The sequence below is a fragment of the Chionomys nivalis genome, chromosome 14, assembly GCF_950005125.1.
Source record: "Chionomys nivalis chromosome 14, mChiNiv1.1, whole genome shotgun sequence".
In the NCBI taxonomy this organism is placed as follows: Eukaryota; Metazoa; Chordata; class Mammalia; order Rodentia; family Cricetidae; genus Chionomys; species Chionomys nivalis.
In genome coordinates this window covers 15,758,404-15,785,480 of record NC_080099.1, presented here as the reverse complement: position 1 = coordinate 15,785,480, position 27,077 = coordinate 15,758,404, and the positions used below count along the sequence as shown (strand labels likewise).

The 27,077-nt window shown below is 39.7% G+C and overlaps 1 protein-coding gene across 2 annotated transcripts in view; it reads left to right on the top strand.

Annotated features, from left to right (window-relative positions):
* Positions 1-27,077, top strand: part of Mbd2 (methyl-CpG binding domain protein 2) — a 53,256-nt gene that overhangs the window by 18,435 nt on the left and 7,744 nt on the right. The window contains exons 3-5 of one of the 2 annotated variants that reach the window (XM_057789005.1): positions 5,421-5,558; positions 22,315-22,405; positions 23,665-23,842. In XM_057789005.1, the coding sequence (XP_057644988.1) occupies positions 5,421-5,558; positions 22,315-22,405; positions 23,665-23,842 (407 nt within the window). Of the gene's footprint in view, positions 1-5,420; positions 5,559-6,568; positions 6,693-22,314; positions 22,406-23,664; positions 23,843-27,077 lie in introns of those variants that run through there. The other variant, XM_057789006.1, reaches the window with a different exon arrangement.

Below are 27,077 nucleotides of genomic sequence, written 5' to 3'. Positions count from 1 at the left end.
ATCCTCATTAACCGATAAGGAAATTGACCTTAGTGGTACTGAATCTTTGTTTCCCAACTGGGATGTAAATATCTCTCTGGAACATGTGTATTAACAGCTACAGAATTAAAGTGGCACGTGAATGATACTTTGCAATGTCAGTTGTATATGTATATTGGGTAAGTAGAGCAAAAATTTTCACCCTACAATAAGGTGAATTTTTTTTTTTTTTTTTTTTTTTTTTTTTTTTTTTTGTTTTTCGAGACAGGGTTTCTCTGTGGTTTTGGAGTCTGTCCTGGAACTAGCTCTGTAGACCAGGCTGGTCTCGAACTCACAGAGATCCGCCTGCCTCTGCCTCCCAAGTGCTGGGATTAAAGGCGTGCGCCACCACCGCCCGGCTTAAGGTGAATTTTTAAAAGTGAAAAACTAACAATTGGAAAGTAAAGTCTCAATGCTTTGGTTATAGAATCTGCACAGTGTCTTTTATATAGCTTTTCTCAAAAAACGGACAAGACTGGAGTTGGCGCTAGGTTTAAGAGAACCTCCTGCTCTTGCAGTGGACCAGGGTTCAGTTCCTTGCACCAACAAGGAGACCTGATCTCTCTTTAGGCCTTTGTGGACACTATACCCATGTGATGCATGTATATTCATTCAGGCAAATACACTCGGACACACGAAACAAATCTTTAATAATAATAATAAATCTAGCCAAGGAATGTGATATTTAGAGTTCAGTCACTGTGCTATATGATATGTAAGTTTTACATGATATCTGTCTGAAGACGTGGTGTTGGAGGTCAAACCCAGGGCAGCTCCCTTGTTTGCAGTGTTACAGTGGCTCTAAATGGTACACTTTCCACAGAGGGGCAGTTGGAAATACTGAGTTGAGAAATGAATACTTGAAATGAATATTGAGAAGTGAATCTCTTGATAGCTTCTTCCACAAATAAAATCCTGTTCTTTTAATAAAATGCAGGAAACTTTGTGTATCTGTCTACTGATTATTAAAGGTTTGTTTCACTGATATTGTAGCACAAACTCTTTTAAAAGCAATTTCAGGAAGGTCTGAGTCACATAAGATGACTTTCCCTGCCACCTCACTATTGAAAAGGGAATAAGAATAGAAGTGATGCTCGCGATTAGTAAGACTTATAATCCAGTCACTGGGAAAGGTGGGGCAGGAGTTGGGAGGCCAGCTTAGGCAATATAGCAAGAATCTATTTCCATAGCAAGAGGAACAGAAGACCCCCCACCCCTTTCTTTTGAGCTCTTTTTCATATCTGAAGTTATCATTTATGTTTAGTAATTATGTTAAAATTATAAGACACCATCTTTGGTAAACCAGAGAGTTTATTTTTTAACATCATTGAGAACTTTATGTGATAATGGGAAGTGGAAAAAACCCACTAAATATCTGTATCAATATGGATAAGATTGTTTATTAATATTAATACTGGTAAAATATCAGTAAAGTTCAAGTATGAAATTGGAAATAACTTTAAAATGGAAGATTTGATTGAAAAGGAGTATATGAAATGTAGACCGCTGAAGTGTTGGCTCATAGGTTGCTAGCAATCGATCAGTTTGTTACAATGTAACTAAGGATAACTTGTGATAGTTGCATTTGTAATTATCTACATTAGATAAAATACAAACTGATGTCATCTTCACAGTGCAGTGAGCTGCATGTATTCTTACAGTCCTAAGGGGGTCAGGATGCAAACAGTAGGAGATACTGGTTTATGAAGTCCTCTTCGTCACGCTCTGTACAGGGTGGGTCACTAAAGTGTTCCATGGTATTGAGACCCCATTGTTCCATCCCCTCCACAGTCACCTTTATTGCATACTTCTCTTTCTGTTGTTTTTCTTTTCAAGACGGTTTCTCTGTGTAACAACACTGGTTGTCCTGAAACTCTCTTTGTAGACCAGGCTGGCATCCAACTGACAGAGAACCACCTGCCTCTGCCTCCTAAGTGCTGGGATTAAAGGCGTGCGCCACCACTGCCTAGCTATTGCCTAAGTCTTACATTACAGGCTTTTGTGGAAGGTCATTGAATGTAAAAGAAAAAAGAAATCTGCTTGCAGATTGTGTTATTTAGTACCACAATTACTTCTAGATTGAAATGGGACATCTTTTTAGAATTTTGAAGTTTGTGAGCTAGGCTGTTTACAATTTTGCAGTGAATTTGCTGGTTTAGTTTGTAATGTAAAGGAACTTCACTTTTTTATATTTAAAGAGATGATTTTGATTTTGTGAACAGCTATAATCATGCTTCAAGCCAAGGTGATTGTTCTAATGTCGAAGCTTATGGCAGAGTGTCAGTGGTTTAGGACAACTTGGGTAACAGGTGGTCAGGAATTAAGTCACTCTGGCAGTCCTTAGGGGAGACTGGTAATGCAACCGGTTTACTGGTTCTGTAAGCTTCCGGGAAGCTGGTCAGTCTACTTTGCAGATTGCTCAAGAGAATGTTTTAAATACAAAATTGTAAAAAATGTTAGCCAGTCAAAAGTAAAAGAAATGTTTAAAAATGTTTGAGAAGAGAAGAATGATGAGGTACATTCTTAGTGTTCCTTACTCTATGCAGTTGTCTTCCTTAGGAATTAGGCTAGGGTTCTTTAAGATAGAACAGAGTGAACCATCTAAATTAGACAGTGGAATCTAACAATGTATCTTATCTTAGCAGGTTCTTCTAATTTTTCTTTATTGGTCCAAGAGCATGCACACACACACACACACACACACACACTCACACACACTCACTCACCAACCTTAGTGTTTGTTTCGTTTGGTTGTTAGGTCTTTTGTTTTTGTTTTGTAATGGTGTCCTGAAACTCCTCTGTAGACCAGGCTGGTCTCATACTCAGAGAGATCTGTCTGCCCCTACCTCTTGAGTGCTCGGTTTAAAGGTGTGTGCCACCTCTATCCTGCCAACCTTAGCATTTTTAACACTGCTAATTTCAAATGTTCCATACTTTCAGTCTTTGTGGATTTAAGATTCATAGTTAATTATAGTGAAGAGTAGGCCCAGCTTTATCCTTTCTAGAATGAGTCTTGACTTGGATACGCTTGTGTATACAAACAGTCACAGTTAACTTCTGTATCTGCTCATGCCGTATTTGATCTAGTACCAGCAAAGCATATTGTTTTTTATTAAAGAACATAAATGTTAACCAAACATGATACTGTTTAGTGATGTATCTGATCATCTTAATGACAGCAGGTTGTCATCCGTAAGAATTAGGTTAGGATTCCTGAAGACTGAACATTGGCCTTAGGTTGGATGACTTTGTTGTTTAGGACCTTGGTGTTCTAAATGTTGTTGGCCAGAAATGCTTGATTCCCTGTATGTACCCCAGAATTACTTCAGCAGTTTTAAAAAGTGCACACCCCTAGACTCCACAAAAAAGCACCAAGCCTGTTCCCCACCTGTAACTCCAGTGCTAGAGAGGCATACAGGAGGATCCCTGGCTCTTTCTGGCCAGTCGGTCTAATCAAATTGGTAAGCGTCAGGTTCAGTGAGACATCTTGTCTATAAAAGTAAGGTAAAGAGAGGAGGACTCTTGACACCAACTTTTTACATCTTTTGTCAGTATCAAAATAGCAATAGTTTTTGTCCCGTCCTTTTTGTTATCATTCCATTGGGTTTTGCAAATGAAGTTAAGAGCAGTTCTGTTTTACAGTTTGACTTTACTAAAACGTGTCTGACATTTTATTTACTGGATGATCCAAATTTGAATAACCTGTCACATGGCTTTCCAAAGCTTTGATTTTAAGTCTTCCCAAAAGCACGAAGTGTGACACATAGCAGAACTAAGGACTGGCTGTCAGGCTGGCTGTGTGCTTGTCACAGGCAGCCTGAGCTCCGTAATGAGTTTCTGTTCAAGCCTGGGATATGTAGTGAGAGATTGTTTCAATAAACTAAACAGGAATACAGGACAATTATTCCTTATACAGAATACTCCCGCCAGACTTTTTTAGACTGTGGAGTATTTCCACATATGTAAGTGGGTAGGCTCACATTATGGTCAGACCCAAGTTGGTAATGCAGTCTGTTGGTTTTCTTATACATGCACCAATTGCGTGTGCAGAGGGCAAGCTAATATTAGCACTTTCTGGAATCTTTGCTTGTTTGCACCCAATTGTATGAGATCACATGTGAAATTTCCATTTTTATTAGCAGTGCTCAAATTTTGATGTTTTAATTTGGCCATGTCTTATTTTATCAACATTTTCTAGAATGAATTCTGTTTACTGGAATCAATAATTTAATGTTATTTTTTTATGTTAAGTCTGGTCTCATTGCTAGTCAATCAAGTTAGGTTTTAATGCTTAAATATTTAAGGCTAGTATTTGTCCTACTCTTAGAATATAGAAATAACTGTTATCCTGTTTGCTATTTTAAAGTTCTTATTCTTTCTCAGATATATTAATGTCCTTAGTATTCTGATAATTAGATAATTAATATTATACAAAGAATTAAAAGTATACCTTAATTATGAAAAAAATACATAATAAAGCGCTTAAAATGAACTTTTAGAGGAACTGGAGGGATGACCCAGCAGTTAAGAACCCATATTGCTCTTTCAGAGGACCCCAGTTGAGTTCTCAGTACCCACACAGGGTCTCATAACTGTTTGTGACTCTAATTCCAGGGCATCCTAACATTGCTTCTGACCTTTTCATGCTCTTGCATGCACATGGTTCACATACATACACACAGGCTCATACACATACAAAATTGTTGGCGGAGGCTGCTTGTTTGCTTCCTAGCCATCCAGACCCAAAATAACCACACCGAAACTGTATTAATTAAAACACTGCTTGGCCTATTATCTTAGACATATTTCTGACTAACTCTTATATCTTAAATTAACCCATTTCTGTTAATCTGTATATCGCCACATGGTTGTGGAACGTAAGTTTCCATCCGGCGTCTGGCATCCCTCTTCTGCATGGCCTCTCTCTGACTCCGCCTACTCTCTCCTCTATCTGGTTGGAATTCTACTTTGCCCTATTCTGTGCTGCAATAGGCCCAAAGCAGCATCTTTATTAACCAGTGGTATTCATTGCATACAAAGGGGAATCCCACATCATAAAATAAGTATTTTTCTTTAAATGTACCTTTAAAATATTCAAAGTGCTGCCAGGCGGTGGTGGTGCATGCCTTTAATCCTAGCACTCCGGAGATAGAGGTAGGTGGATCTCTGTGAGTTCAAGGCCAGCCTGGTCTACAAGAGCTAGTTCCAGAACAGGCTCCAAAGCTGTAGAGAAACCCTGCCTCGAAAATTAATCAATCAAACAAACAAAAAAGTACTGACACAGACCAAGAGTTGGAATAATTGTTATATATATTTTTTTTTAATTATGGATGTTGAGTTTAAAAAGGTATTGATCCAATTTTCTTTACATATTGTATTAATGAAAACATTTCTATTTACAGGGTAAACCAGACTTGAACACAACATTGCCAATTAGACAAACTGCATCAATTTTCAAGCAACCAGTCACCAAAGTCACAAACCACCCCAACAATAAAGTGAAGTCAGACCCACAACGGATGAATGAACAACCACGTCAGGTAAGGGGCTAATTTGTCCTCTAATCATAATTTCCAGAAAATGCTGGTATTTTTATCAAGCATAATTCAAATAAATTCTGATTATATTAGAATACATTTGAAAAAGCTTTATGTCTATAGAGAATAACCATAATAATATAAGATTTAATAAAATACTCTAGAAGTTAATTAAAGTGAATCTAACCAATATTATTGGCAACAGTTTTAATGCTCTCTGTGTTAGAATATTCCTGAGACTTGGTTGTACTAATCTTAGCTTTTTAAAGATGATTTTTCTAGGAATAGTGTTTCCTAGAAAGATGAATCATGTAGCTCTTGTGTTTGGCTTGAAAACATTTTCTATTATTTGGAAATTGCTTCTTCTCCCCTTCGTTTCTGGTTTCTAATTTCAAGGAATCTGTCCCAAATCTTTTGAAAAACAGAATCAGATATAATTTGCTAGTATGGGTATATCACCGTGATTTTCGTTTTTATATAAGTTCAGTGCATTTTTCTCTTTCATTATTTCTTCAACTTATATCCACCAGAAACTTTTCTTAGACAAGGGTATTATCTGAAAGGCCTCCCTGCTGCTTGACAAGGTCGCACAGCCAGGGATGAGACTGGACCAAATGCTTAACAAGGTCGCACAGCCAGGGATGAGACTGGACCAAATGCTCAGCCTCCCGGTTGTTCTACTGACTCCTCCCTCATGTGGTCAGAGGTTAGGTGCTCCATGAATTTCAGTCACAACTGGGGAGGAGGTGGAGGAGAAACACTGCATTTTCTCTTTTTTTCTATTTCCTCCCACTTAGTGGGTTAGAAACACTGATTGGCCTACAATGAGTAGCTTTTGCTGAAATATTCTCCACTCCATCTTTTCATTTGAAATTATTTTTCACTAGTCCTTCAAGTGTTTCATCTCCAGACTTCACAAAGGACAGGGCCAAATCTCTCAGACAGTTGCTCTAGAAGAAACTACAGAAAGAAATTCAGTTCCCACATCCTCTGTAGTGTTTTTTCCTCTTCAGGTGAGCCAGGAAAACAGAAGATGTTTGGAGCCACATTGGATCAGCATCTTGCTATAGATGTCTCAAGATTTGAAGTTCTAAACTTGCTTTACTGTTGGTCCCCAAGAGATTCAACAGGGGCCATGTAAGTGTATCACATCAAGTATAAAAGATGCGTACCTGCATGTGCCATTAGGTTCTTGTCAACACATAGGTTTTCTTTGGGCCATTCAGCTTTCTGTGTGAGGCTTTCCCCTCTGTTTTAGTACCATGTGCAGGATAAAAACAAAATGGATGGTGGTTTTAGTGTTTTCAGTTCAGTTCAACAAGAAAGGGATTCTGCCATCTTGAACTCTGCCTGTCTTATCAAGCTATTCTCTGGTTGTATTCTTTTGTAGATGAGGTATGCAGTCTTGAATATCTGTCCTTTGGCTTTTTGGTAACTTAAAATTGTTTCCTTACTAAATTCTTATTATTTGAAAGTTTTGTGTTTATAACTGATTAAAATGCTTCCCAAATCCCAAAAGACAGAGGTAGAATGTAACCTTTAATGAGATCGTGGAAATTTGAGTTGTCCTGTGAGAACAGGTATTATTTAATAGATTTTTATCCTCTCTCTCTCTCTCTCTCTCTCTCTCTCTCTCTCTCTCTCTCTCTCTCTCTCTCTTTGGTTTTTCAAGACAGGAGTTTCTCTGTAGCTTTGGAGCCTGTCCTGGCACTAGCTCCTGTAGACCAGGGTGGCCTTAAACTCACAGAGATCCACCTGCCTCTGTCTCCCAAGTGCTGGGATTAAAGGTGTGTGCCACCACTGCCTGGCTTATCCTTATTTTTTCTTTGCCAGACCTCACACTATAAACCTGTGTGCTTTATTTAAAGATCAGTTGATTGACAAATTCTGATCATTTTAGCAGTGATTTGCCTGGACCTGAGCCCAGCTTTACACTATAAAAGTTGTGGTGCAGGACGGTTAGCTGTCTACGGAGATCAGTAATGGAGAAACTTAAAGCTGACATGAACAGAATGGTATCTCTCCTTCTTTGCTTTGTTGAATAGCTTTGAATTTTCTCTCTTTTATTATGGTTTATAGAATTACTCTCATGACAAGTGTGTGGTTCCTTTCCCCCCATCTCTTGTCAGAGAATTTTAGCATCGTTCTAACAGAGATCTTTTGAAGGTTCTTTCTTTGAGCTAGTATAGGCAGGTGGTATTGTAATAATTTAGCAGGTTACTTCTGCATACCTGGATGTTTTTCTTGGTATTCTCATGTAACTTGAGAATAACCTAATCTTTAGGATTTTTTGGTTACACCAAGACAGTTATCTTTTCTTCTTCATTTCTTCAACGTAGTAGTTGAAGAGACAATTTGAGTGTGGTGTCACCAATGTGAAGATAGTAAAGAGGGAATTTTAAAGTTGTGTCATCTTAAAAGTCTAGTTTAGAAACAGGTTTGTTAATAAAACAATGCTGGTTTTAATTATATTTTGGTATCTGTATGACTACTTCACCATTGTTGGGTAGATAATTGACAAAAATGTATGAAGACAAAAATAATTCTAATTTTGCTACTCATTTGGATCCAGTAAAATAGGTCAGCAGTATAAATTACCCATTACTCAACCTGGCAAAGTTATTTTTATTAGACAGTGAATGAATGAGATTTGTATTTCTTAAGTTCCCATAGGGAACATATATTTTTTTCTTTAAATATATAATTCTCTTTTAAGGTATTTAAGTTAGTGGTATGAGCACTGAATTTTAGGCCTAGAATAATAAGATTTGTGTATGTTAATTCAGGTTTTACTCTCAGTAGGTGTGAAGTAATAGGTGAGAAGAAGAAAAATCAGCAGAAGTATTTTATGCTGAGGTCATTATATAATTGTCCATATAAACTATGAATTCATATGCATTGACTCTTTAAATGCTTTGTCTTTAAATATGCAAACTAGTGTATTTAAAGAATGCATTAAAACAGAATTTAATAGAAAACAAAGTAGTTATTTGTGCATAAATTAAGATCATAAAGTAGAAATGGGAGGTATTGACTCTGGTTATAATGGGGGTAAGTGGCAGTCATTTTTGTATGTAGTAGCTGCACATTTATCATTTCATAGCTGGAGAAGATGGACGGAAGGGTTCTCTCAGACATCTGGATATATAAGACACATTCATGTTTTTAAAAAAATTTAATTGAATTGCAGTTTTATTAAGGTTGTCTTTTCTGTTTACTTCTTTGAATATGTGGGCAACTCACTGTTTTGAGTCTTTTTTTTCTTTAATACTCTTACCTTTGATGCTTTCTGGTCTCATGTATTTCTTTTATCTTCAAATTGAAGTTTCGTTTTTGAGTTTTTATTTCCTTTTGAAATAATTGTGAAATTATCAGGGCTGAGCCACTTTTAGTGTTTTTCTTAAAGAGTAATCATGGTTTTCTTTAGGAGTTAATATTTGAAGCAAGTGAAGATGTACACTTGAGTATCCTACTCAGTCTATTTTGTCTTTTGTTCTTCTAGTCCTTCTTTGAAATGATATGTGGCTTTCCCTTCCTCTCTCCTGGGAGTCTGCCCCCCTCTTCTGTTAGAATAAGGGGTTAAATTATATTAGACAAAACTCCCAGATGAAAGAAATTTATTTTATTTTATTTTATTTTATTTTATTTTATTTTATTTTATTTTATTTTTTGGTTTTTCGAGACAGGGTTTCTCCGTAGCTTTTGGTTCCTGTCCTGGAACTAGCTCTTGTAGACCAGGCTGGCCTCGAACTCACTGAGATCCGCCTGCCTCTGCCTCCCGCGTGCTGGGATTAAAGGCGTGCGCCACCACCGCCCGGCTATGAAAGAAATTTAAAACCAAGTGCATGTACAGTTGTATATGAAAGGCTTATGAGGCGATCCAGTGTGTGTTTAGTTGTTATATTCCAGAAATGACCCTTCATTGCGGGCATTCAAGCCGTCTTCTCCTCTGTAGCGTCAACAGTTCCTTCTAGAATGGCTTTATGACTGAGCCCTTTAAGTATATTATATTCCTTTTGTCTCCTCCAGATAGAAAAGCTGGCTGCTTGGGCAGATAATATGAATTTCAAGTGTTCCTCTAAGGAATTCTGGGAAGATGTCTTATACAGAGTGCTAGATAAATAAGTAGACTGGTGCTGTGTGTCGGGAAGAGCAGGGCTACTGTTGCTGGGAAATTTGGGGTGAGCTTTGAAAATGCTAGAGGGCTGAAGATTTAGAAGGACAGCCAGCAGAGCAAGGGGATGCTGCACTGGGGAGAGCAGCTTTTGTAAAACTGCTTTGGGAAATAGGCAAAGACCAAGTCGAAAAGTTAGAAATGAGGGTTTTAATTGGGAATAATAGAAACTGAAAGCAGTTCATGTTGCTGAAGATTCCTTAAATGCTGACCTTTAGAAGTTTAAACTACATTGTTGCTTGTTTTCTATAAGAAAAAGAAATTTGGAGTAGACAAAGAAAAAATTACTCATAATTTCTTTTTCCTAGTCAAAACATTTTTAAGCATTTAAAATACTTTCTTTTAGTATTTTAGTGCATTTTGAAAAGCATAATGGTGGTAGATGTCTTTGCGCTTTAAAGAGTTCCATGTAACCCTACACTCATAATTGTTTCGTTTGATATGTTCCTGTCATTTGTTAACTAGACTGTACGTTGTGCTAACAATTGAAAGTCACACTTGCCTGCGGCTTCCCTAGCTACTCATCAGTGTAAGATAGTGTCTGGAGAATTTTTGGTTACATATTAAGTCTCTTCTATATGTTACAATGATTTCCTGGGCTAAGTTCTCAGAAATGTAATTAGCATGAGTTCATGATTTTGATACCTGCCATCAAATTGATCTTCACTCAGTTGTAACAAGTTAAAAGACTATCCATTAGTAAGTTAAGGAGCTCAGTTTCATTTTGTCTTCTGTGACATGCTATTTACAAATGTGTTCCGTTTCAGACTCCTGTCTTTTCTACTATATAAACTGGCTTCTATTCCAAAGCATTTAAATGTATTCAAGTTGTTCAGGAAAAACGTTCACTTTACCGCGTATGCACTTTTATTATTTATTCTCCTTTTTCTCTTTGGCCAAATTTCTGTGTGTTTTCTGTATACTTGCATTATACCTACTTAGTTTTTGCAACTCTAAAACAAAGCTTTTATTCTTGCTCTGCCACTAGAACTGCTCTTACCATGCTTACTGAAGTTGTTTGTTAAAGGATAAAACACTCTCCTTAAATCGCCCCTGTTCTGCTCTAGTATTAGGCGCTGTTACTGTTTCTGTCTTTGCCTTCTCCCCCATTACCCTGTGTGTGCGCGCGTTGGTATTTGTCTGTTTTCATTCCCTCCCCTCCTTTCTCCTGTTCTGACTGTTGAGCTCCCAGGCATTCGGTGCGTCCTCCCATGTGAGTAACCTCCATGGATTTCCCCACCGTTCCCGCCTCCCGTGCTAAGGGTCTCCAGATCTGTCTTTTTCCAGAGCTTCAGTTGTTTGGCTCTGTCCATATGGAAGTGTCATAAGCCCCTCTGAGTCAACTTGTTTAACTCTGTCCTGTCAAACCAGCTAGTTCCTGTTTGTGCAGGATTCCATTAAAACACCACTGTTCATCTTGTCCTGGGAAGCCAGAGGCCTGCGTGTGTCCTGCTACTCTTAGATCTCCCCCAACCATCTAGTTAGCCTCGCTGGCCTCACCCTAACACTCCCCTTTAGAAAAATTCTTTGTAAGTTTTATTTTATCACTCTTATCGGCACACACCAGGAAGCTTCAGTGGTTCATTGCTTGGTGAGTCAGTTTACGACAAAACTGAACACACCAGTTGTGTTTGCAGAGACATTTCAGTAGACGTTCACAGCACAGCTGAAGGCATGGCCCACTTTCCCGCTGGAAGACAGTCTTCTGCTTCTCAGCAAGAAAATGGAAGTTTGAAAGGCTGAGATGGAAATCAAGAATTTAGGGATTTGGAAAAAGAACCTCTTGGCTAAGCTTGGTGACACACTCTTTTAAGGCAGAGGCAGGTGGATCTCTGAGTTTAAAGCAAGCCTGATCTACATGTGAGTTCCAGGACAGCCAGGGCTACATAGTCTCAAAGAACTAAAACTGGAGCCATAAAACCGCAGCAAACAAAAAGAGAACTTTTTAGTACTAAAGTACATCTGTCCACTTTCATTGTCCCACTTAAAAGAAACCAGCAAACAAACCCAAACACTAAGGTGTCATGGAGAACAGAGACCAACGGTTATTGAGACATGGAGTAGGAATGTCACAGGCCTTTACTTGCTGTGCGCTGTGGTAAACCAACAGGAAATGATCCCTTCTCTATTCCTGTACTACATAGTTACTGTTTATCTCGCCTCTGCTTTCTGTCTTATTCTTTCAGTTTATTCCTCATACTTATCTTAGTTAGGTTTTTTTTTTCCTGTGATAAAACACCATGACCTTAATGACTAAAAGTAATTTGGGGAGGAAAGTGTTTGTATATTTCAGCTTGTACTTCCACATCACAGTTGATCATGAAGGAAGTCAGGGCAGGAAATCAAGGCAGGAGGCAGGAGCTGATGCAGAGGCCATGGAGGACGCTGCTTACTAGCTTGTTTCTCATGGTTTGTTCCTCATGGCTTGCTCAGGCTGCTTTCTTGTATAACTCAAGATCACGTGCCCAGGGATGGCACCACTCACAGGGAGCTGGACCTTCCTACGTTAATCATTAAACAAGAAAATGCTTGACAGACTTGCTCATAGCCCAATCTTATGGAGGCACTTTCTCAATAGAGAGTCCCGCTTCCCAAATGCCCCTAGCTTGGTCATTTTTTGAGACATTAATTTGTGCTAGGCATTTTTCTAAACAACAAGGATATTGCAGTGGACAACACAGGTCCCTGCTGTACTGGGGCTGATTATCTGGTGTGATAGAGTTAGGTAGATGAATACTTACATAGTTTACCATGTTGTGAGTAAATGGGATGAGCAACAGGAGTGAGAGAGTGCATAGTCTTTAAAAGTAAGGCTGGAGAGATGGGTTAGTGCTTAGGAGCACTTGCTGCCCCTTCAGAGGAACAGCATTCGATTCTCAGTACCCACTCAGCAGCTCGAAACCACCAGTAACTAGTCCCAGGGAATCTAGTGCTCTCTTTGGTACTCAGAGGGCTCTAGGCATAAAAGTGGTGCATAAACATGCATGCAGGCATATACCCGTGCACATTCAATTACAAAAATTAAAGTAGAGGAATATTAGGAAAACATTCTAGACAGAGCCTGTGTTTTCAGTTCCCGTCCTTCCCTTTAGAGCTACCTCTGTGTTTAGAATTAAAGCACTTACAGGTGGTGCTTTTACAGTTAATTCTTGGTACTTTTGTTTGAGTTCCTCTGGTGGCAGATGATGCAGTTCCCTCTCTGCTGCTGTGCTCCCAACATGACTGTATCACAGCTTTAGGAACTGGTTGAATTAATAGTCGTGGTTTACGTTCTTAGGACCAAAAACATTCATAGGTGGGGCAAGCCATGTAATTCGTGTTTTGTAACCTTCACGGTAGTAGGCTAGACTTTCTACATAATGGTAATCTTCAGAACTTCTGACACATGCCTGTCAGTAAGTCTTTCTGTTTCTTGTTGGATTTTTCGGAGTTGTCTTTGTTCTGCTGCAGCTGGGTTAGTCCCTGGAATTTGCTGTGCAGCTGGAGCCCTGGGCTGTCTTCTGCTGAGCTTCTGTGCCCAAGTTTGTTTCTGCATTTCTGTCTTTATTTTAGGATGCTTCTCAAGTTTGTAATCAAGCCTAAGAAAGTTGCTAAGGAAGCCGGGTGGTGGTGAGGCACGCCTTTAATCCCAGCACTCGAAAGGCAGAGGCAGGCAGATTTCTGTTAATTCGAGGACAGCCTGGTCGGTCTACAAGAGCTAGTTCAGGACAGGGTCCAAAGTTACAGAGAAACCTTGTCTCAAAAACAAACAAACAAACAAAAGAAAAGGTTGCTAGGGAAATATGATGGGAGATGAAGTCTTTGAAAACTTGCATATTAGAAATGACTTTATTCGGATACACTCATTTTTCTGCTGATGAGAGCTTAGATTGGGAAAAAAATCATTTTCTCAGCTTTCTAAGGGCTTTGCCTCATAATCCTCCAACTTCAAGATTTCTGGTGGAGAGATTTGCACTTGCTTTTTTTTTTTTAATTGAAAAAAAAATTTCCGCCTTCTCCCAGCCTCCCATTTCCCTCTCCCTCCTCCCACTCCTCTCCCCCTCCCCCCACTCCTTTCCTCCTCCCCCCACTCCTTTCCCCCCTCCTTCTCCAGTTCAAAGAGCAGTCAGGGTTCCCTGCACTGTGGAAAGTCCAAGGTCCTCCCCCCTCCATCCAGGTCTAGGAAGGTGAGCATCCAAATTGGCTAGGCTCCCACAAAGCCAGAACGTGAAGTAGGATCAAAACCCAGTGCCATTGTCCTTGGCTTCTCATCAGCCCTCATTGTCAGCCGTGTTCAGAGAGTCCGGTTTTATCCCATGCTTTTTCAGTTCCAGTCCAGCTGGCCTTGGTGAGCTCCCAATAGATCAGTTCCTCTGTCTCAGTGGGTGGATGCACCCCTCGCAGCACCGGAATAAGCTCCCAAGGTCCCAATGAGGAGCAGAAGGAGGGAGAACATGCACTTGCTTTTATAGCTTGCATGCTTTTCTAACTTTTTATATGCGGATTTTAAGGAATTCACTCAAAAAGTAAGTATACGTACACACACACACACACACACACACGTGTTTTATTTAAAAGGTGGAGAGACGGAGATAGGCAGGCATGGGGTACATGCCTGTAATCTCAGCACTCAGGAGACTAATGCAGGAATATAGAAACTCTAAGGCCAGTTTGGGCTGTGTGAAGACTCTATCTTCAAAAGCAGAACAAAGGAAAATATCCCTGTGTGTTTCTAAGGTTTTTTCACTTAATCTGGGCCTGAGTAGGAGACAGGTGATTCCTGCCGTTTGTTGGGGACATTTCTTCTATCTTACCTTTCAGAATTTCCTTCTCTCTTGAATCTCCCAAGTTCTTATCTTTCTATGTGAAAGTTGGCTTCTCAGAATTTTCCTCTAATTTGCCTGTGTTTTTGCTTTTATATTCTTTATTTTGTTGTTTATTTTCTGAACTATTCTCTTGATTTTTAATTTCTAGGCCTTCACAGCTTATATTTTGATGATCATGTTTTTTATTTTTCATGACTTTTTTGTTGTCATTTGCTCTTCTTTTTCCTTGGATCAAATCTTTACTCCTAACTTTCTTAGCATTTTAATTATAAGGATGCTTTCATTTGATTGTTGCTAGTTTTTTTTTTTTTCTGTATTGGCTTGTTTTGTTTGTTCATCTTATTTTTTTTATTTTATTTTTATTTTTATTTTTTTTTGGTTTTTTGAGACAGGGTTTCTCTGTGGTTTTGGAGCCTGCCTGGAACTAGCTCTTGTAGACCAGGCTGGTCTCGAACTCACAGAGATCCGTTGTTTGTTCATCTTAGATTCTATTTTTTTCCTTTTCCTTTTTTTTTTTTTTTTAATAAAAACTGCTGTTTCTTAATACTGCTTCAAGTGAATACTCTACTGTGGTTTTTAATTGTGGGTTTAGACCCAGAGTAGAGCTGTTGGGTCATAGAGTGTATGTTCAGTTTGCTCAGCGGTTGTACATACCTACATGTTCATCAGAAATATAACTTGCACTTCAAGTCTTTGTTGGCACTTAGTGTCATTAGTTCTAGGAATTGTAAATGTTTCAGTGTGTACTCAGTGGTCTCTTATGGATCTTATGTGCGTGCATTTTTTTTGATAAGTAGTGGCTAATAACCAGTTTATGGTTTGATCATGTAGATAATCTCTTCTGATGTAGTACCTCTTCAAGGCTTCTCATTTGTTTATTACTTTATTCTTTGTGTGTGTGAGGGTCATGCCATCTGATTGCTGTGGGGGTCAAAGGGCAGTGCCAGACTCAGAGCTCTCCTTCCATTGTGTGAGTGTGGGGATTGAACTAAGGTCACTATTAGCTTGGCAGAACATTCCTTTACCCACTGAGATGTCTCATTGATACCTTTGCAAGTTTTTATTTGTTAGTATTATGGATTATGTTTTCCCATTGGTTAAAAGAGTTTTTATATATGTTTTGATATAAATCCTAATGTTTACTTGTATTTCTAGGTTACTGCTTTCTTCTTCCTTTTTTTTTTTTTTTTTGGTTTTTTGAGACAGAGTTTCTCTGTAGCTTTAGAGCCTGTCCTAGAACTAGCTAGCTCTTGTAGACCAGACTGGCCTTGAACTCACAGAAATCCACCTGCCTCTGCCTCTCCATTGCTGGGATTAAAAGTGTGCGCCACTACTGCCCAGCTTACTGCTTTACTCTTCTAATACCGTCTTTTGAGAAATATGTGCTCATAGCTTTAAGGACCTTGAGAGGTGGCTGAGGCTAGGAGGGCACAGAGACCTGGGTGCTGATAATGCCCTTTCTTTTGACCTGGTAGCAGTTACACAGTGTGTGTTTGTTAAACCTCAATCACTTCTTTCTCTTCTTAACTATTGGCTCACTTGAAGGTTATCGGCGTGACCCTGTGGGTTATCTTCTGAGAGCTTGCTTTACATTTAGTTCTCTGTTCACCAATCTTGACCTTGTGTTTGACTTAAGGTGGATTTGCTTCTTACTTTAAGGACATCCAACTGACACAGCACTTTTATTTTTTTTTAATATTTTTCCATTGCTCTGCTTTGTCATTTTTGTTGTAGATGAAATGCTGACGTAGGTGGAAGGCAGCATTTGAGCTTCCTTGTTTATTCATCATGCCTAGGATTTTTGCATGGGGATCTAAATCAAGTCTTTGTGCTTTCCCGGCAAGCATTTACTGACTGAGCCATCTCCCAGCCCTTGGATTCCTTTGTTCTGTTCGTTTGATATGTTTGTACAGATGGATCTATTTCGGGCTATCTGCTCTATTCTGCTTCTTTGTCTGTTCCTTTCTGATGCTGCAGTACCATAATTACTAGCGTCACAAAACCTCTTGATTTATGGCAGTGCAAGTTTTACTATTTTGGTTCAAGATGATCTTTACGTATCTTTCTTCCTTCCGCTCTTCTTCTCTTTCCTCCTATGTTGTGGATTAAACTTAGTGGGAGTAGCATCTGAAATGTTAGTGCTGTGGATGGTGGTCTCATTTCATAGGCATCTTAGGATGATCTTAGTCTTTCAGACATTTGGTGAATATATCGTGCTATGTGTAGATTAGAGAGTAGTCAGCAAAATGTAAAGAAACCACTATAGCAGGTAGTTTCTATTCCTTCATTTTTCATCAGCCTTGCATTTTCCTTTCTGTTTGTTCTTGATCTTTCTTTAGACCAAATGGTTATTTTTTATTTAGCCTTAACATGATATCATATTATTTTTTTTCTTTTGCAACCACACAAATCAAGCTTTACCTTGTTTGTGTGATAAGTTTCTCATCATTATATAGTCCCTTCTTCCTAGGACACACCTTGAGAAAATACAGAGTGGCTTATGTTTGTCCTTTGGTTTCTACATGTCATTGTATTTAAGCTGCCTTTGCTGGCTATAACCAGGGAGCTCAGATGTTAAATGGAACTGACTTTAAATAGAGCAGTTTAAACATTGAACAATGATTTTTTTTTTAGGCAGAAACATCATTGCCTGTATAATTGTAACCTAGTATCTTATGTGTTTAACTTTTCAAAAGTTGGTGGGTGTAAAGTGCACATTTTCTGGGTTTTGCTTTAGTTTATAATTATGTGACAAGACCTTTTTATTTTTTTTCTCCCTCCTTTATTTTGTTGGGTGGAATTCAGAGTCAAACACAGAGTTTTGTAAATTCAAATTCACTTTCTACCACCGAACTACATGTGTACTTCTAGAGAGTACTCTACCACTGAGCGTGAAAACTTATGATAGAAGTCACAATTACTAGTGTTTTTAGTGAACGAGTGAAAATACATCTAAGAGAGACTCTCCCCAAGATAACCCACGTGTTGAGCGCTGGACCAGGATTAAACATTTAGCTGCCAAGCTAGCACTCTTTCTGTCATCCTGTCCTTTGATTGGACGTCCACCGGTGTTTGTATGCCAGCTTTGCTACCTTGCTACTCTTGACCAAGTTAAAGACTGCAGCTTAGAGCTATTCAAAAATGACATTCTAAAGCATCTCATTTCTTTTGTGTGATAAAGGGTTAGCACTTTTCTTCCTGCATGCTTTAAAAGTTACACCATTTCCTATGCATTTGAGTATTTTGTTGGAAGACTACTTACAGTCCTTTTTTTCTTTGGTACTGACTTTTAGGTGTTTTAATAAGCTACTTAATCATAGTAGAGCATGCTGGGGCTAACAGAGAACCATCTTAAAGGTAGACTTCCCTGACAGCGGGTACAGGTGACAGTGGAGTTGGGCAGAGAGGTCTTGAGACAAAATTGGAATTAGAAAATTGTGTGATCTTAAGCAGTGCTAATATGATAGCAGGTAGGGGGGCAGAGTCTCGGAGAAGGAAACGAAGGAATGGCAGGTCAGGAAGTAAGACGGCCTTCTCTTCTGGGAGTAAAGAGGTGCTTTGAGAGAGGAGCAGCATGAACCAGGATGTGCTTTAGGTGGTCAGAGTTCAAGTGAGCCTGTTCTTTTAAAGAAAGAAACCCAAGCAGAGGAAGGGAGATGAGAGCAAATGTGGGAATTGGGTAAGGCAGCCTAGGAGGAGACAGTAGAGACCAGGAGCCTGGGTGTGGAGCTAGCTCAGCAAGGCAGCTGGACACTGTTTGCTTTGGAGGGGACACCTGAGGTGCGAGGACTTCACAGAGGCTCAGTGTCTGGCGCTTGTAGTCGGCCATGGGATCAAGTCTCATGGGCCCATTGGCTTAGGTGTTAATATAGAGCTCATGGTGTTGAAAATAAACAGAAAGAGGTAGAGTTTCGAGGTAGTTTTAAAAAACTTCTGCGTAGTTTCACTCCTGAACTTCAACACGCTTCTGAGTGTTGAGTTTATTCTTTTTCCAATGGAGACTATATTACAAAAGGGAAACTGCATTTCATGATGATTTGTGAGGGTCAAAATACCTTTTTTCTTCTGCATTGCTGAGTTTGAGGAGATGCTTTCGCTGTGGGTTTTTAGCAAGCTCGAGGCTACTGATAGCTGTACACTAGGATTTACGTAAAGCGTCGTGTCCACTAGTGGCTCTGCTATTCTGCTCTGTTGCTGTGTCTGTCCTTGAGCACCAGAAGTCACTCTGGTAGGAGTCTCGCCTTTCCAGTTGTCATCTGCGTCAGACTGCTGCATGTTCCTTCTAAATTCTGTGCATGTATTTACATTCCGATGTATGTCATGTCTGTAGATGGTTCGGACATTTGGAACTCCACATCTTCCAAAATCAACAATCTTGGAATGGTTCTAGTACTAAAGAATAGCCCACAGAACATGACTTATCCAGTATGTTTGAGTTATTAATAAGTGGTAATAATTAATAATTGCTGTGTATAGCCAAAGTTTTAGTTAGAATTTAACTGAATTTCAACTTTAAAAATGTTTTTATTAATGTTTTTCATGCACTATATTTTGATCATGTCTTTCCCTCCTCAAATTCTCCTCAGATCCTCACCATCTCCCTACCAGTCTAACATTATGTTCTTCCTTTCTCTCTCTCCAAACAGACAAACAAACCAGGAAACAAAAACAAATACAAAAAGTCCACAAGAAACACAAAAACAAAATCTAAACAAATGGACAAAAGACTAATAGGAGAAAAGCTGTCAAAGCAAAATAAAACAAAAAGTCCAGAAAATACCATCAAGCTTGTCACTTGCATTCTGTGTTGTCTTACTCATGCCGGCTGGCTTTCTGATCATTGCCTAGTTGTTTGGCAGTGCACAAAGATGCAGCCTGCTCAGGTGGTTAGGTGGGTATGATAGGCCCAGAAAGGGCGAGATGGAGCAGGGATCCCCTCAGAGTAGAGGGTTTAGCTGCTCTAGCTATCAGTTCAGAGATCTGGGTCCCCTAGTGGTAAATGTCCAGCCTCTCTGTCTCTCTCTGTTGATCAGAACTTTGCATCCTAAGCCAATTTGTTTCTTTCTCTTCCTCTCTGGCAACCTGGATGCCTGGAAAGGTTCTGACATTTTTTGGGTTGTTGGAAATGGCATGGTGTGTCAGACACCCAAAGGCTGCTAAAGATGCTCTGGAATTGTCAGAAAGCCAGGCTGGGAAGCCCTTCTGCTTTAGACCCTTGTGGCTAGGGAGGTCTTTGCTTTCCAAACTTGTTGATGATTTTAGCACAGAAACTGTCTGCTCCCTGCTTCTCTCTTGCCTGCTGTTCTGGACACAAGCTCAGCTCTCCTGAGGTTTCTCTGAGAGTTTACCATCATCACAGTGTAGAAATAGACAGACTAGATATAATAAGAAATTACAGTTTGGGGATCTCTTAATTAAAAGCTGCCCATGCCATCCACTGGACTTGAAGTAGAACAGGATTTTGAGTTTCTTGTAGGCTTCATTTTGTTCAGAAAATTGATAGGCTGCTTGGTGCGTCTTAGAAGGTCACAGTGACAACCAGCACCTGTGCTGCAGTAGCAAGAAGTTTGCAAAGCCAAGCCACCCACCACCAGCCACAGTGTCTAAAGCAGGGCTTGTCAAGACCAGGTGCTGAGACAGTTCCCGTGGAGCTTTAGCTTCTTGATGGTTTACACCCTTCAGGACCCATGGCACCATCCCATTCCCAACAACCTAAATATGTCTCTGCTCAACACATGTGTCCTAGGCTTTCCCTTTCCTGCTCACGTGGCTTTGCTGTGCAGAGCCTTGACAGCGGCCCCTTTACACTGTTCCTTCCAACATGGCGCTACAGTGAGAAAAACTCCTTGGGTTATTTTCATCAGGAACTTGGAGGTGGGAACTTTTTACTGTATAGTTCAGGCAGAATGATTTTCTGTTGTTCTTTTGAAAATTTTACAGGATGAAATCATGTTACAACATGTCCCCAAATACTGCCGCCCCTGCATAGATTTCTCCTTTCTCTTCCATCCTGTCCCCTGCTGCCCCATACCACTAACCTACCAGCTCCGAGTGCAGCTTTTGAGAGCCCTGGATTGGGAAGAGCTCCTTATTAGATGAAAGAGCCCTGTGCCTGGTTTGAGGTTGTGCTCTTGGTGCCTTGGAAGTCTTAACCCTTTTAAAGTAAGGGGTTTTGTGTTTCCATTTTGTAGTAGCTTTGCATATTAGGTAGTAGGTACTGCTTCTCAAGTATTCCCAACAACACCAAGCCCAATTGGGAGGAAGTCTGCATGAATGAGAGGGAGAGGAAGAAGAATCTAAAGATACTTGAAGTAGCAGAAATCCCCAGCAGGAAAGTTGGGAGAGAAGGACAGATTCTCATGCATGTGCTCAGGCTCAATTTTTTTTTTTTTTTCGAGACAGGGTTTCTCTGTAGCTTTGGTGCCTGTCCTGGAACTAGCTCTTGTAGACCAGACTGGCCTCGAACTCACAGAGATCCGCCTGTCTCTGCCTCCCGAGTGCTGGGATTAAAGGCGTGCGCCACCACCGCCCGGCTGGAGTCTACTCTTGCTGCTAGTTTTGAGGTTATTATAAATATAGCATATTATTATTCTGCCATAAGGAGAATTATACTACCACATCTTCTGGTTTATCTGACAGGTGGCTATCTAATACTTTATTTATTAAGTTTCCCAAGGCCCTCAAAGTAGCTAAATCTTGTTCAAAGTAAATGTAGTAAGTTTTATGACTGCTGTATTATAGGTGCTTGACATATATTACCTCACTGACTCTCCACAGTAATCTTGTGTGATAGCCATCACTTCCACGTCTGTAAAAGGGAATGAAAGCTTTTGAAGAAATAAAACATGGCCAGCGCTGTCCACCTCACAGGTGGTGGATCTGGAATTTCCACATGGGCTCATGTGTCTTTCACAACCTTAATTCTGTTGCCTCCATGGTTTCTCATTACAGAAATTGTTTTTCAGTAGCAACTATGCAATATGTGCTGTTATCTATGATTAAAGGAAGGGAGTCCTATAGAATTCTGTTTCTCCTTGTCTGCAGTAAATATGATAGAGATTTTAAAAGAAGGAGGATAAGCACCATTGCTGATTATGCATCTGAAGACAAGCATAGTATGTGATAGGAACTCAGAGACTATGCTACATGGATGGACACATTCAGTGAGACATAAGAATAAAATCTGGAAAGTATGTGGACTCCCTGGGGTAGGGAGTGCTCACTAAGGGCAGAACAGTCTTCTGGGACCACTGAGTGGTTTGGTGACTCAGGTACTTGTGCGACAGGGAGAAAGTGACTCATGACTGGTATTAAGATATTTGGGAAAAATTTATATTAACAATAAGTATAGTATTTTTCCCCTTAAGTGTATTAAAAGACTACATTTAAATGTTTTAGAAAAATCATGTTTCCATAAAGATGTTGCATATTTTTATTTGTTTTCTTTTTCTGGTAAATTTTAACATTGACATTTTATGATAAATTAATTTTCAAAAATTCAAATTATGACATTCTTTTGAAGATACCTTATGAGAATTATGTATAGCTTATAATGTACAACAACCTGTAATATTGTAACAGTTGAGTTTGCATAATCAAAACAACTCTTTTTGAGTAATTTCATCAGAAGGAGTTAGGATGTGCTGAAAGAGTTCTTGTTTGAAGTTTCATTTAGCATGCTGTAAGGAAAAAAAAATCAGAAAACTGGAATGACTTACACTGTGCTGTTCAGCAGCATCAATGTCTCCGTGTCTACTAATGGTGGAATTTTGCCTTACAGCTTTTCTGGGAGAAGAGACTGCAAGGACTTAGTGCATCAGATGTAACAGAACAAATTATAAAAACCATGGAGCTACCCAAAGGCCTTCAAGGTATCATCTAAGTTTAGTTGAATAGATATTTATTAGGTGCCTACTGTGTTGCAGGCACTGTAATTAGGTAGTGTGCATCTATAATTGGCCTGAACCAGTGCATCTATAATTGGGGGACATGCGCTTTGCTGGATGACATTCCTCTTGTGCTAGAAACCAAGGGAAACCATAGATGAGTAATGTGTCATAGGGATGCTTCTGTATATTATGTCACCTGGGATTTCTTTTTCTTCTGTGTGAAATGTTTGGCTTCAGGTTGGCCATGTCATCTCCCTTAACTCGTGTGCTGCTTTTAGCCTTAACTACAGATGAACAAAGGGTTCCCCAAGTTTCCTGCTTCCTAAGTAGCAGCATTCCACCCCAACACTTTCTTTTTCTTATCTTCTTACACTAAAAGAACTACTGCAAGACCTCCTATGTCTCTACAAACTGCTGCTGTAAGTTGCAGTAGGAATATGCACTTTGATCTTGATGTTGCCTAGTGGATTCTGGGGTAGGGGCCTCAGTGGCCAGTCTACTTGTCATTTCGTATGGTTATGCCTCATTTAAGAGTGGCATTATTTTTCAAGGACTAGAATTTCGGTCCTCAGTCTTGACTTAGTGTAGATTTTTCAAAAGACTTCCAAATGTATAGTTGTGCTATTATCTCATTCTTGTATTTTGTAGGAATTATTGCTTTAAATTATTTACTTAAATTTTGCTGTGGAGAGAGGTTCCTAAAAGCATGAAGGTATGCAGTTATTTCTAGGAATCTGAACTTTTTTTGGTCATCTGAAAAAACTGATTAAGTTTGGGTATGCCATGCTTGCATTGACATTCCCTGAAGTCTCAGGATAACAATAAGAATAGAGATCCTTTTGGAAATTGATATTAAAGCTAGAGGAAGAAATTGATCTAGGCTATGTTAATAGGGATGCTTGAATATAGCATAGTGCTTTTATAGGGGTTTTAAGGTATTTAAATAGTTGACCCTTCTTGAGAAAATGCACAGAACTTTTCCGAAGTTTAGGGCCTTCGGAAATGTGTTTTAAAGTTGAAGTTTTGTTTAAAGTACTTAACTGTTTTGTCGTTGTTTAATGTCAATCATTTGGTGCATAGTAGCTGTTAAATGGGTAAGTATTGTTCTTGGTTGCATTGTCAGGTGTCAGGTTTACCTGTATGACCATACATGAGCATAAGAATACTGGTTCTGTGAGGCAGTGGCCGGCGCACTGGCACAGGGATGCTTTCCTTTCAGCAGTGCTGCTTTCGCATTGCAGGAGTCGGTCCGGGTAGCAATGACGAGACCCTTCTGTCTGCTGTAGCCAGTGCTTTGCACACAAGCTCTGCACCAATCACAGGACAAGTCTCTGCGGCCGTGGAAAAGAACCCTGCTGTATGGCTTAACACATCCCAACCCCTCTGCAAAGCTTTCATTGTCACAGATGAAGACATTAGGTAAGGCACTGTAATTTAACTTTAAACACCTGAGTTTTGCTGCCAGATAAATTTTAGCAAAGCCTTACGCTCAGTGTCACAGTGGGCACACTTGATCATCCTGTATTCAAAACTTAAAACTAAGTTCAACATCTCAGGCTTTTGAGGTGTATAAACTCTATGTGAAGTATAAGTGAATTTTAAGTGAATTTTGTGTTCAGGCTTAGGTCCCATACCCAAGATAACTCTCTGTGTATGCAAATCCCCCCCCCAAAAAAAAGGGGGGGGGAAGAAATTTTTCTTTGGTTCTAAGCCTTTTAGATGGAAAAAAGAATAAGGGATGAATCTATCAGAAATCATACTTTGGGTTTCACAGAGTGTGTTGGCTAGCTTTATGTTGACTTAATACAAGCTAGAGTCATCTGAAAGGGAGGGTATCTCAGTTCAGAAAATGCCTTTGTAAGACCACGCTGTGTGCAGCCCTGTAGAGCAGCTACTGATGTGAGAGGGCTCAGCTCACTGTGGGCGGTGCCATCCCTGGGCTGGAGGTTCTAGGTTCTATAAGAAATCAGGCTGAGTAACCCATGAGAAGCAAGCCGGTAAGCAGCACCCTCCATGGCCTTCTTATCAGCTCCTGACTTCCCTCAGGGATGAACTGTGATATGAAAGTGTATGAATAAACTCTTTTCTCCCCAAGTTGCTTTTGGTCATGATGTTTCATCACAGCAATAGAAATTCTAAGACAGAGCTTCTCGGAAATGAATGGAATGTGATAAAGATCTTTGTAAGAAAAATATTCTTGAAAATAGGCTTTGAATGAGAGTGACCATCACAAGGATGGGTGTCATCACCAGATGAGTCACTCTCTCAAGGCAGCAGCTTGACAGCCTTGCCTCTGGAACTCTGCTCTAATGAGCCCTTTCATCCATCTGGCCTTCTATGCCAGTTCTTTTTAGTTTTGATTTGCCTCGTATAGTGCTTGAAATTGAAACCCAGGCCTCTAGCATTCAAGGCAGGTGTTCTATTCCCAAACCACACCATTTACTTTTTCCACCATGCTTTTATGATTCTTTGTGCATTGGTTTGTCTGCAAACCGGCCTTTCTTTAAAGCAGGTGGGAGCCTGCTGCCTTACAACATTTTAAAGTTTTATTTAGTTATCATGAATATATTTATTTCATTCAAGCTCAGTTTAGAGGTTTGTTTATAACTGCTTTATTGTTACATGTGAAGATTCAAATTGTTCCAGAGACATAACCCATCCATGCACACACACACACATAAATACATAAGCACCCCCCCACACAAGCACACACACATGCACCCACACATACACATGCGTATACACATATACATACTCTTATAGTAGAGCAGGGTGGGAAGCAAATGATAAAGACACAGCAAAGAGGTAAACAGAGTCAGGATGAAGAGAGGACATAGTTACCGCTATAAATATCTTTCAGTCTTTTTAGGACTGGGCCACAAAGCAGGTGTTTAGCAACTACAGTAAAAGAAAACCTGATTTGGACTGGCAGCACCCTGAAGTATAAGCCAGCTATTATTTCAGAGAAGTAACATACGGAATAGTGAGATCATGAGGAAGTTACTTTCTGAGACTTTGGGGTTTTGTACCATTACTTTATAGTGATGATAGTGATTACTTGGCATATTATGTTGTACGGTGTGTACGTGTGCTTCACTGTTTCTATGTGAAGTCAGTTTTCCTGGACTGTCATTCCTCAATGAAACCAGCAGATGGCAGTTTGGAATCATCCAATTTGAAATAGTTTTCTGTTTGTATTTGTTTCCATCTAAATCTATAAAGGTTGATATGGAAATGTTCCTAAATGTATGAGCCTATAATTGGAAAATGATCCTTTGACTTTAAAATAATATTTTTTGAAAAGAAAGAAAAAAATTCAAGTTTGTATTCATATTCTTTGGTTTCCTGAAATTGCAATCAACTTTACTTTTGAAGATTTTTAAAAAAGAAAATATAAAAAAGCAAGAGATGAGGTTGCTCTATGGATCATTGTGACTTTGAGGAAGATAATTATCTGGGAAACAAAGTATTTTTTCCTTTTTGGTATGATCCTATAGCGATCAGGATTTTCACTGAGGTGTTATGGGTTTGGACTGGGGTACTGGGAATACGAATGGCTTCAAGATTAGACCTTTTCATAGTAGAGGAATCTTAAAACCAGGCTTGGATTTGGGTTGTCTAACAAATCATTTGCTATAACTGGTGGAACAGGAATTATTAAGCAGCTTTCCTTGTTGAATTGGCGCAGCTTCAGAAGAGACCATGAGCAGAATTGCTGCTCTTCTTCTCGCTGCATCCGGCGGGCGTTTGTGCATCTGGCAGGCATTTGTTCTGTGAAGTTCTAACTAAAGAGCTCGCTCTTGCACGGGAGCCTGCTAATCCTCTCTGTTATTCTAGTTGTAGTGTATGCTTTCTGTGTGAGCACTTGGTTAAACATCTCAGCATTGAGTATACCTCTTCAGCATACTTGACTATATTTTCAGTCATGGGTATAATTGTTTTCTGATACTTAGTAACATTCTTGTGAGTCACAGCTTCAGTGGTTTACAAGCTTACAGTTTTGTGGTTGGACAGCCTGTGCTCTGCTCAGCCCCACTAGGCTGAAATCAGGGATATCTGGACCATCTTCCCTTCTGGAGCATGGGGTCTTTTGTTAAGTTCAGACACCTGATAGGAAATTCACAGTGTGCTCCGGGGCCAAGACTCCTGTTTGCTTGTTGACTGCTGGAAAGGGCTGCTCTGTACTGTTGAAGGTACCTGCAGTTCCCCACTATGTGGCTTCTCTATACCCTCACAGTTTTCTTTCAGGACACTTTGTATTGGGTTAGGTTCACTAGATTCAGCTTTCTCATGATTAATTAATGATTCTGTGATTAGTAACCAACTATAGAGTGATATCTCACCATGTCAACAAACGTCCCCCACCCGTACTGGGAGAAATTGCCCAAGGAGTACATATGGGATGTGGGAGATTCCTAGAGAACGTCATAGGATTCTATCTACCCCGACAGCAAGCCTGTTTGTTGTCATGGTTAAAGTAAAAGAAACTCAGCGACAGACATTAGAGCTCGAGATAGCCTTCTTACAAGATTCAGTGTGCCCCACCCCATCTTCCTTGATGCGTCATTCTGGCATCTCTCCTGTTCCGGCTTTAGGGATGAGACTGCCAACGTGACTTATATGTCATTTGGCATAAATTACAAGTTACTGGGCC